The sequence below is a fragment of the Lepidochelys olivacea genome (genome assembly GCF_965140295.1).
Source record: "Lepidochelys olivacea isolate rLepOli2 genome assembly, chromosome: 9".
In the NCBI taxonomy this organism is placed as follows: Eukaryota; Metazoa; Chordata; order Testudines; family Cheloniidae; genus Lepidochelys; species Lepidochelys olivacea.
In genome coordinates this window covers 76,214,942-76,226,143 of record NC_140419.1, presented here as the reverse complement: position 1 = coordinate 76,226,143, position 11,202 = coordinate 76,214,942, and the positions used below count along the sequence as shown (strand labels likewise).

The 11,202-nt window shown below is 43.3% G+C and overlaps 1 protein-coding gene across 2 annotated transcripts; it reads right to left on the bottom strand.

Annotated features, from left to right (window-relative positions):
• Window positions 1-217: 217 nt before the first annotated feature.
• On the bottom strand, window positions 218-10,207 carry LOC311526544 (syntaxin-3-like). Of its 2 annotated transcripts, none has more exons than XM_084639701.1 (2): window positions 10,140-10,207; window positions 218-1,233 (listed from the first exon to the last, which is right to left on the bottom strand). In XM_084639701.1, the coding sequence occupies exon 2, from the start codon at window positions 1,206-1,208 to the stop codon at window positions 315-317; it is 894 nt and encodes a 297-aa protein (XP_084495827.1). In that variant the 5' UTR covers window positions 1,209-1,233; window positions 10,140-10,207; the 3' UTR covers window positions 218-314. The 2 variants fall into 2 exon arrangements, with proteins under 2 accessions (XP_084495827.1, XP_084495828.1); XM_084639702.1 differs by lacking the exon at window positions 10,140-10,207 and adding an exon at window positions 5,697-5,815.
• Window positions 10,208-11,202: the final 995 nt, after the last annotated feature.

Here is an 11,202-nt window from a genome sequence, read left to right as displayed (position 1 = left end):
CAGAAACTCAAATATGCCTTTCTTATTAACATATATTAAATGTTTTAAGGACACTGTTGAAGATAGAACATGACATCAGCAAAGAACAGTGGAAACATGAGCTTGATTGCCAGTGTCCTAACAAAACACTCAGTAAAATCCTTCCTCATATGAAAGACACAATAAAACCTGCCTTCAAATCCATTCAAATCATGGGAGACACCCTTCCAATGAGTCTGTGGGGCTAATCCACACTCACTGCCCTCAAAGAGCCCTGCTGCTGCCAAGCTCCATGTAAGTAGCCATCCCCTTCCCTTGCAGAGTCCATGTCCATCTCACTTCACTGTGCTGGCTATGCATGATAAGCACGTGCAACAGGCACAGAGGCCCAGCACCGCTGACAGTGCTGCCGAGATCCGCGACTGGCGCTCATACTTCAGGGCTTTCTTCACCTCCTCGTTGGACTGGGACACGTAATCAAGCGTATGCAGGACGTTGTACTCAATGTTGTTGATGACCTCGTGCTGCTCAGAAACCAGCACCTCCAAGTGCAGGAAAAGCGAGTGCAGCTCACTGATCTGGACCTCTAGGTCCAACAGTTGTTGGTGGCGTACTTGGGCCATGGCCAAGTGCTGCTTGGCCTTGAGCACTTCCAGGTCCTGGCCCACAATCTGAGGAGCAACAGGGCTTTCCACTAGTTGATTAATGTCCTCTTCACATAGGCTCAAGCCCGCCAGCTCGGTTTGCCTCATGATCTGCTCCTTCAGCTTCTCCACGTACTCCATCTCCTTGGCATAATGGTGAGTGATGATGTCTCGGTACCGGCTGATTAGGACAGAGAGCTGGCTCTGGTGGATGCGGTATCCTGCCAGCCACTGTTTGCTGTCTCGGGCCAGTGTGTCTTGAATCCCATAGAGCTGAGGCTGGATGACTTTAGCCTGCCTAGTGAAGGAGGCTTTAATGTTACTTAGCTCTTTCTTTTCTTCATAAACGCTCTCCTCGGTGGTGCAGCACAGCACCCGCTGCTGCTTCTTGTGGATGCTCTCCGATAACTCCTCCAGTTTACTCAGGCCCAGTGAGAGATCCGACACTTCCTGGAATATCTTGCTTATGGGATTGGTCTCATCCTCCTTGAAAACCGGGTTATCAAATGAGAGAGTATCATCAATATCCAAAGAGTCCTCATCTTCATTAACTCGGATCCTCAATTCCTCCAGCCTGTCCTTCATCTTCAGCTCCAGCTGCTGGGAACATCTGTGGCAGAGGGACACAAAATGCACACATCAACTCTGTAAAGAAGTCAGAGAGAGTTAGGATCTTTTGCGTCAGTGAAGCTGTTAAAATCTTCCCTCCCAGAGCTAGAGCAAATATTGACCAAGGCAATAGGCTTACCCAGAGTTTACTCTGCATCACATGGCTAACTAATACCGGCTAGGTTAGATTGCATGCCAACAGTGGGCGGCACACTTCACTGCTATACAGAAACTGCAGGAACCAACTTTGTAAGAACAATCAAAGGGAAACGTTAAGGAAAGAGAAGAGTGTATGGTCAGCTAACCTGATAACAAGGTGACAGAATGCTAGTTCTGAAAAAACCACAGCGCTCTGATCAGATACAAGAAAAACCAGAATTCACATAAATGCCATCATACAAAACTCTTTGACTTTCAAAGTATAGGATCAAATAATGATGTGGCTGCTGGGATTGTCTGGAATTAGCAATCCGAATATGTTTGTCAAGAAAAAATCATCACTAAAAGTCTGATTCCCTCCAGTCATAAATAACTGTATTATGCCATGGGGTCATGTTTAAGAGAAGCAAGAAAAAGCAGTGGAGAAGCATACCAATCTATTGAGGGATAGGGAGAAAGACTAGAGACATGTTTATGAGGCCTGGTCTAAACTGGAAACTTACATAGGTGCATCTATGTCTCTCAGAGGTGTGAAAAATCCACACCCCTCAGAGACAGCTATACTAACTAGCACTAGGTCAAGGGAAGAATTCTTCCATCAGCCTAACTACAGCCTCTCTGGGAGGTTAATTACCTACACCGATGGGAGAACACCTCCTGTTGGCATAGGTAATGTCTACACTGAAGAACTATAGGGGCGCAGCTGCAGCTGCACCCCTGTAAGGTTTTAAATGTAGACATACCCTAAGGTTGCACTTCCTCTATAAAGCCTACCCTGGAGGACTTCATTCAGTCTTGATGCACTAAGGGTTAAGACTAGTGCAGAGAGTTAGTTAGATGCCTCTTTCGCTTTTCCACGGAGTACATTCTATCCATGTCATTTTAGCAAAGTTCACCTGACATCATTGCCTATTGACTTCTCCTGTTACATTTTCTTGTGCCATAAAGTCATGTGACAGGAGTTAATTCCCTCTTTCTGTAAATATTCTTTAAACGGTGTGTTACTTATCGCAGTTAAAGTACTTAAGAGTACCCAGAACAACAACAATGAACAGTTGTGCGTTTCAGAGATCACCAAGTCCCAGGCCAGAACTTTGGCAGCACTCCAGACTCTAAGAGCTCTAACTCAGACTTAGAGCATCAGTTTTTTCTTTAGTGCATGGATAATTTTCTGTGTTTCATTCTATGGGTTATGGCTCAGAGTTTATGGATTGTTGGTTTCAGTGACACCAGTGAACTGGTTTCAGAGTAGCAGTCGTGTTAGTCTGTATTCGCAAAAAGAAAAGGAGTACTTGTGGCACCTTAGAGACTAAAAAATTTATTTGAGCATAAGCTTTCGTTAGCTACAGCTCACTTCATCAGATGGTATCAGTTTAACTGTCATTTAACAGGCTCATAGTAAGTCACAAAATGAAATCATAACTTTGCATTTCTATATTGCCTGTCATCAGAAGATGTTAGGGCAGTTTACAAATATTAATTAATTAAAGTCCTGATCCAAAGCCCACTGATGTCAACTACCATTCAAAACACGCTTGGAAAAATATGCAAATGGTATTAGACTTACTTAAAAGATGGATAAACTGAGACGCAGCAAAGTTAAATGACTTACCCAGCGAGTACTGCAGATCAAGAGTCCTGGCTCTCATTCACCTCGTCTAACCACCTACAATCTCTCTCTCTCTCTGCCAAATCCTTGACTTTCTGCTGAGCTAGAATGCTATGGGCCACAGTCTGATCTCATTTACACCTGTGCAAACCTGAATTAGCTCCATTGCCATCAGTTACATCTATTTTACACTAGTGTGGCTGAGAGCAGAATTTGGCCCTGTAAATCTAGCAACCCAATGAGAAAAATAAAACCCTTTATCACCAGTCTTGGCAACTCTAGTTCAACTCTACTTGAACTCTATTTTTTGCGTCATTGTGGTACTTGTGCTGATATTTCCTGTTTTCTATGAAGGATAAATACATATTTAATATATGCTGAAAGGGGCAATTTAAACTTTTGGTAAGATGCACCATTACTCCTGATAGCAATAGCAATATATATATATATATATTTTTAATCACAATAAAAATTAAGGTTAGGACTATTTAACTTTTGACAGGTATCCTAATATTTCTATATGGCTATGATTGACCAGAGATGACTGTTAAAAAAGATAAAGGCATGAATGCACTGAAAGGAAGAACCTGACCCCTTCAAACTAACTGTAATGAGTAATAAAAGTCCATTTATAAACCACATTCATATAATAACCCATCTGAGAGCTATCAATGTGCCTTGAAAAACAGCTCTCAATAATGATATAATTGGAGGGAGGGAAATGACCATATTTCATGACAAACTTTTATTGAAAAGATCAGATTTAGGAAAAATCACTTGTTTCCTCTACCATTGAAAAAGGCTGAAAGCATTTTAAAAAAGGAGAAATGTTGATGGGATGATAACTGGTAATTATCGGAAATTTCAGAGGATAAGCGCAGAGATTCCAGGTGAAATGGAAGCCCCAGTTCTTTTTAATTCCATGTGTAAATCATTGTATCTGATCATACAGATTTTATGTGACTAGTTCATTTCTGCTGTAATATCACTGAAGTAACAATAACAAGTATTATTTTGCATATTGCAGGTGTGCTCACAATGTGCTATGCACTTTCCAGACATCTGAACACATATTTCCTACCCCTTATATAACACTTTTCATCCACAGGTCTCAAAGCACCTTGCAAAATATTAGTATACCAATTGCTGAAATAAGGAAACTGAGTCACAGAGCGATTAAGGTCTCAATCCTGCAAGGTACTAAGCATTTTAGTCCCAACTCAGCAAAGTATTTATGCATGTGCTTAACACTAAGCACATGACTAGTCCTACAGTGGTTTGCTTTGTTGGATTGGAGCCAAAGTACTAGGCAGGCACCTTGCAGAATCAAGCCCTCATTGACTTGCCCACAGTCACATAGATACAGAGCCAGCAAAGCACTTTAAGCACATGATTAATTTTAAACACAACTAGTCCCACTAACTTCAATTGGATGACTCACATGCTTAAAGTTAAGCATGTGCTGAAGTATTTTGCTAGATTGGACCACAGTGAGCCATAAACAGATCTGAGAGTAGAAACCAACACGGTCCATCCATCCCCAATCAATGTCTCATCCACTGGACCTCTCTGCCTTCCTAGACTAACTGGGTTACACCTGGGATGAACTTGAGTCCTTGTGTTATGTGCACTAAGTTTCTTACTGTCCACATTCATTGCCCACTTCACCCATTCCTGTGGGACTTAGAAGAACCACTGCCCATTTCCTGGCAGGGGCAAATTTTGCAAGTTTCCTTGCAGTTTTTGTTTAGAGAAAAGACTTCTCCACTCTCCTAGCCATTAGGATCAGTACCGAGATTGCAACTAGGGTTCATTTTTTGAATCATTCCTTTAAATATATGTCAGTGTATTCTTAATATCACAGACACAGCAAAACACACAGACCAAAAAACAGCAACATGCATCCACACATATTTTAGTCATCTATGAGTGCTGGAGGGGAGCTCAAGTTGTCCACTCCAGAAATGGAATCAGCTCCAAGCTACCCCCAGAGTTAGTTAGCAGGTGGTTCGGACACTAGATTCCTGGCTGGGTCCATCTGTAATTAACATATGTAAGTGAGCACATTTAGTTACAGTTTTACTTGCTTGTAGCGGGTCATGTTAGAAACCAAAAATATCATTCATGGAAATCTAGGGGCACTGGTATCTCTGACTATGCATGTCGGAGCTCAGGTGGCACAGCCCAGACAAATCACCTTTGCGTCTTCCAAATCCCTAATCAGCCCCCAGCACAATTTAGAGCAACCTCAGGAATGGCTGTCAGTTATGATGGCCTGAATGGCTGCAGGCCAGAGTGCTCCAGCAATGTACATTCCCACCATTGGGCAAGATTCTATATCAGAAATTGTGAGGGGTTCCTTTGTCAGCCCTATACAACCACCTCTTCTCCCCACATACACACACTTCAGAGAGATCTGTCTGGATTTGGGCTTCTGTATGGTCTGGCGCAGTATAAGTAAGAAGGGTCTGGAATGCAGCTTAGAATCAGGGCCACCAATTCATATTCTGCTTTCGATTACAATGGTGAAAATCCAGAACAAATCCATATGCTCTCCATTCCAGTGGAGTCATTCAGATTTAACAGGGTGCCGAACATGACCCATAAACTACATTCTTAGAGGCATCCTATATATTTATATTAAAGCAAGCAAACAAAATAATATATTTTACTTTTACACACACACACACACCTACCTGCTTTCAAGACTCCGATCAGCTGTGCAAGTGACTTGATCCTCTCTCTTTGTTGTACTTCAGAGCAACCTGACTCTAGTGAATGCAAATGCTTTGCCCAGACTGATTTGCATTGCTCTCTTCTTTCCCTTTCACTTTTGTTAAAACTTTATTTTCTGCTCCCTCCAATCCCATGCTTTTCCTTCTCCTTTCCCCCAACTCTTCCCAGGGCTGATACTGACATTTTGTTAGTAAGCTAATCATTCCCTGTGCACAGCATCTATCACCCATCCAGATGTATATATCTCAGCTCCTTGAAATAACCCTTATGCTTTAACTTTAAAAGACGGATAAGCCCTGTTTTATTAATGCTACTGAGGCTTTGTGCTCAGCTTCCAACATTTTCTGATTGGCCAAGCACTTGGAAATGTAAGAGACTTTTAGTGTAAAGGTCACAGTGTGTTTATTTTAAAGATGGAAAGGTTCTTTTTGGAATAGATGTTTTCCTTTTTACCTCAAGAGCTCCTTTTGTTGCAGACCAGCCAGCTCTCTGGTCTTGTAACAAAATCTGTAATAGTTACCTTTTTAAGTTTCCCCAATATGCATTTAATGTAGACCTCAGTTTAATATATCAAATACCAAACAATTATTAAAAGGGCTGCTTGCCATCTTTTTGACTAAGGTTCATATTTAGTGCCCATTTAATCTCTGACAAGTCCTCTATTCTGTTGGTAGAGAAATGGATGCAGCAATCTACGAAGTCTTTTCCTTCCCTAGTTACTCTGACCCTGCATGCTGTGCCATCCATTGAAAAGTAACACGGATTTGTAAAAATGAGTGATGGGATGTACTCAGCCTTTGTGGCCTGCTGCTAGAGGCCCCGCAGTCCTACCACGTCATGCCCCAGGAAAGCAGCAGCGAAGGTGGGTCCTCCAGCCCTGCTTAGAGAGGCTGCATAGACACAGCCAATCAGGCCCCAGCAGGTTCAGATAAAAGGAGCTAAAGGAGCTGAGCAGGGCAGTTCCTGGCTGGACAAGAGGAGCAAGGAAGGGTGTTTGTTGCGGGAGTGCCAGAAGAGACTCAGAAGATAGGTTCTGATCATACTTATGCTCAGTGAGGAGAAAGAGAATTTGAGAGCTTCAGTACTGAGGTCAGGGTGAAGAAAAATGGGGCTACATGCGAAAAGGCCCAGGGAATAGCAGCAGCAAACTGAAGGAAGCAGTATGTGGCTGCTGTGTGCAAGGTTGCTGGGCTGGAACCCAAAGTAGTGGGTGGACCTGGGTCCCCCATCTACCTACCAGCCAAGTGGCCTGAACCCATAGAAGGACTAGGCTCTGTTTGGAAACCCAAGTGAAGAGCAGGAATTAAAGGGGTCTGGAGACAGGGTTGAAGATCCTGGTGAAGGCAGACAGTGTGTTGAATTCTTTGCTACCCCAGGAGGGGTTCAGCCATTTTTGACTGAATGACTTGGCTGGAGTGCTGAGCCACTGACAGGGCCAGCTCTACAGTTTTTGCCGCCCCAAGCAGTGAAAAAAAAAACTGCTGCCACGGATGGCAAAAGGAAGAAGCCGCTGCCGATTTGCCGCCGTGGCGGGCGGCACAGAGAAGCTGCCGCCGAATTGCCGCCACAGCCGGAGGAACTGCTGCCCCTTCGAAGTGCCGCCCCAAGCACCTGCTTGGAACGCTGGTGCCTGGAGCCGGCCCTGGCCACTGAAAACCCACCTAGTAAGGTCAACAAGCTACAAGGTGTGCCTGGAGCAGGTGAGCTTGCAGCATCACACCCAGCCAACAGGAGGCACTCATGAGCGAGTGTCCCCATCACAGAACACTTAAGGGCTTTTGTGACACACTTGTTTATTTTCAGTGGGGATTCCCATAAACACCCCTGAATTTTCCTTTGAATCTCTGCTATTCCAATAACTCAAACTCCCATCTTTGACTCTCCCCTTTCCTTCCCTCCTCACATCCAAGCTCTTGCCAAAACTATTTGTTTCTCCCTCAGTAATACCTTTCTAAAAGACTCCCCTTTCCCCCCATCTCTGCTACCAAAACCTTGGTTCATACCATGATTCTAGCTTGCCTATGCTACTGTAATCTCCTCCATTCCAGTTCCCCGCTTCACCCTTCAACCTCCAGCAGCTAAAATCCTACCCTGCTGCTCTGATCATGCTTAAATTCCTTTGTGGACACTCTCTCTTTTCACATATATTTTGAACTCCATGAGTGAAGTCCTGACCCCAATGAAGGCCCTGGCAAAATTCCCCCTGACTTCAATAAGGACGGGTTTACACCTCATTTTGAAACACTGCACCACTCTATCCCTGTTTGTAGCTCATCTCATCTCTCCCCTGCATTCTGCCTACTTTTCTCATCTAGTTTCTTCCTTTGTCTTCTCTTCCCATTCTCCCTTCTGTGCCTGTATGTACTGAACGCTATATACAGGATGCATTACGACCACCAGCTTTCCAGATACAATTGAGATCAGATGATTCCAAAATATTTCCTTACCTACAGATGGTCTGAACTAGTGAGATAAGCCATTTCAGTATCTCATTTGTGGTATTAATATATGATGTCATATCATAACCGGGGCTTGGGCAGCCAGGCACAGTGGTCAGAGCAATGGTATAAGAATGGCCATACTGGTCAGACCAATGGTCCATCTAAACCCAGTGTCCTGCCACATGCTTCAGAGGAAATGAACAAAACAGGGCAATTATTGAGTGATCCATCCTCTGTTGTCCAGTCCCAGCTTCTGGCAATCAAAGGTTTAGGGACACCCAGAGCATGAGGTTGCATCCCTAACTATCTTGACTCTGGCAATGATGGACCTATCCCCTATTAACTTAACTAATTCTTTTTTGAACCTAGTTATACTTTTGTCTTTCAAAACATCCCCTGACAATGAGTTCCACAGGTTGACTGTGCATTGTATGAAGAAGTAAGTCCTTATGTAATACTTCATTATTCATTTTCTCCATCTCATCCATGATTTTATACACCTCCATCATAACCCTCCCGAGTCATCTCTCATCTAAATTGAACAGTCCAAGTCTTTTTAATCTCTTATATGGAAGCTGTTCCATTTCCCTACTCATCTTTGTTGCCCTTTTCTGTGATTATTTTCTAATTCTAGTATCTCTCTTTTGACATGAGGTGACCAGAACTGCATGCAGTATTCAAAGTGTGGATGTACCATGGCTTTATATAGTGACATGCTTATATTTTCTGTCTTATTTTCTATCCCTGTCCTAATAGCTCCTAACATTGTTAGCCTTTTTTGACTGGCACTGTACACTGAGCAGATGTTTTCAGAAAACAACCCATGATGACTCTAAGGTGGTCAGGCCTAATGGCCAGAGCAGTGGTGTCAGAAGCCTGCACCAAAGGTCAGAGCTGGAGTCAGGAACCAGGAATCAGTGCCAAGGGTTGGAGCTGGGGCCAGGAGTCCAAGAAGTAGATCCATCATTATGGCTGATGGAGGAGTCCATTTTGTTGCACAGACACTTCCTGGAACACCTCCTTAAGTAGAGTGCCTGGACCAATCAGGGGCCATGAGGGAAGCTGTCATTCATCTTCCAAGGCAGTACTTCCTGGGGTATCTTTCTCCACAGGGTCTATGTGGTAATTACATGCAGCCCTACCTTGGCTGCCAGGAAGTGGCGCGGAGGCATCAGCCATCCTTACCCTACAGATCCAGCTTCCAGTCCCATCACCACAGAACCTAACATCATGAAAGATTCACTTCAAACTATAGTATCAGAGCACCATTCAGTCAGAATTGCCACATCATACTCTTTGTGAAGGATGTATGTGGGAAAGGTATCATCACATTGCTTTGGAAGTAGTTTGGAGGTTTAGCACCATCAGTGCTGGGCTAAATGTCAGCCCATTCGCACTGAAGCCGCTTGTGTATCACTCATCTAGATGTCCTACGCACTGTGGCCTTATGAATTAAACACAGGCTTAGGAACCAGTAAACCTAGGCTCCAACCTTGGTTTGGACAGTGCTTTTACTTGTGATATTGGGCAAGTTACTTAACTTCTCTGTATTTTAAGCATACACCTTTAGGAAAATGGAGGATAATGCTTACCCACCTGTGTAAAGAGCTTTGAGATCTACAAATGAAAAAGCTCTCTATAAAGTATAAACTATTAAGTTAGCTCTCAAACAATTGCCCTTGAGTCAGTTCTGATGACCTCAAATAGTGCTATAGGGAAAGGTGAGAAGGCTTAAATAAAGGGAAAATGCATTTTTGGAGCCATTTCTGTCTAAGGTCCTATCACTTTGCTTTTCCTATTTGTCTCTGGCCTTCCTTACTGCCTTCCCACAAATTATCCTTACTGGTGTTTTCCCTTTAAGTGACTTTCACAGCTGATCACTGGAGGCATACGCCCCTTGACTGGCATCCTCATCTGCATAAATTATGGGGTTAACATAAATAAATCAGCAGTGCTACTCACTTGATTGATGTGGTTTTCCATCTCGGACATGGTCACAGCAGTAAATGCTGGAGGACACTGGCACTCCCTGAATGTTTTCTTTTAGCTATCCTCACTTCATTGGCAGGTTTTACATCATCTCTTCCTTCTTTGACACTTAACTAAAATTTTGTTAAAAAATTTAAAAAAAAATAATCAGGAGAGGCAGATTCTAACAAGCTCTTAACTATTAATCCAAAAAGTAACTCCCAGAGCTCCAAATAATTAAAGTTGAAATGAGTCATCTGCTCTGGGAAAGGCAGAGAACAAATCATTTACAGATGCAGCGCTGCTCTGTTGGAGACATGCTGACATGATTGAGATCACTGGAAAATCTGATGGGCTGGAAAAATATTGCTCCCTGGAACTTTGGGAATCCAGAAAGGGGTTAAAATCCAAGAAAAAGAAGTGGGGACTGGGTAAGACAGGCACTGCCTAAAAGTATTGAGAACAATTCCCAGTAAATGCACCAAAACTTTTGTATGGAGTTTTCTTAAAGTTTACATGGATTTTACATTTAGTGTCTATGGGAGAGTATAAATGACTGCAGGCTGGCTCCTGAAGGCAAGCTTTGAATGCCTTGTAATCTACAGGGCATGCTCATTTTGACATGCCTGTGTACTGTATGCATATGCATGTCAGATATGCTGAAAGGTTGCAGGGAGGCACTACCTGAAATGAAGACTCTCTTGCTATAGAGAGAGACATTTTAGCTATCTCCATCTGTAGTTGGGGGGGGGCAATGCATGATGATATAATGTGATATAAAGGTTTGATTAGCTCAAGTTTGGAATAGCAGCATCATTCACGAATTGTGAAGCTGCAAATGAGCAATACATGTCATCCCAAATGACTGACAAAAAACGTGAGGCAGATCTCTCACTGTGGGGAGGGTAAGAGCATAGACCTCGGCACAAGAATGACTTTCACCCCCAATGAAATGGAGTGGGAGTAGAAGCAGCGGTCATAATCCACTGGCAAAGAAGGGAGAGAAGTCTTCAGAAAAGGCAAAAGAGCAGGTCTGCATCACCAGCACAGCTTTGTC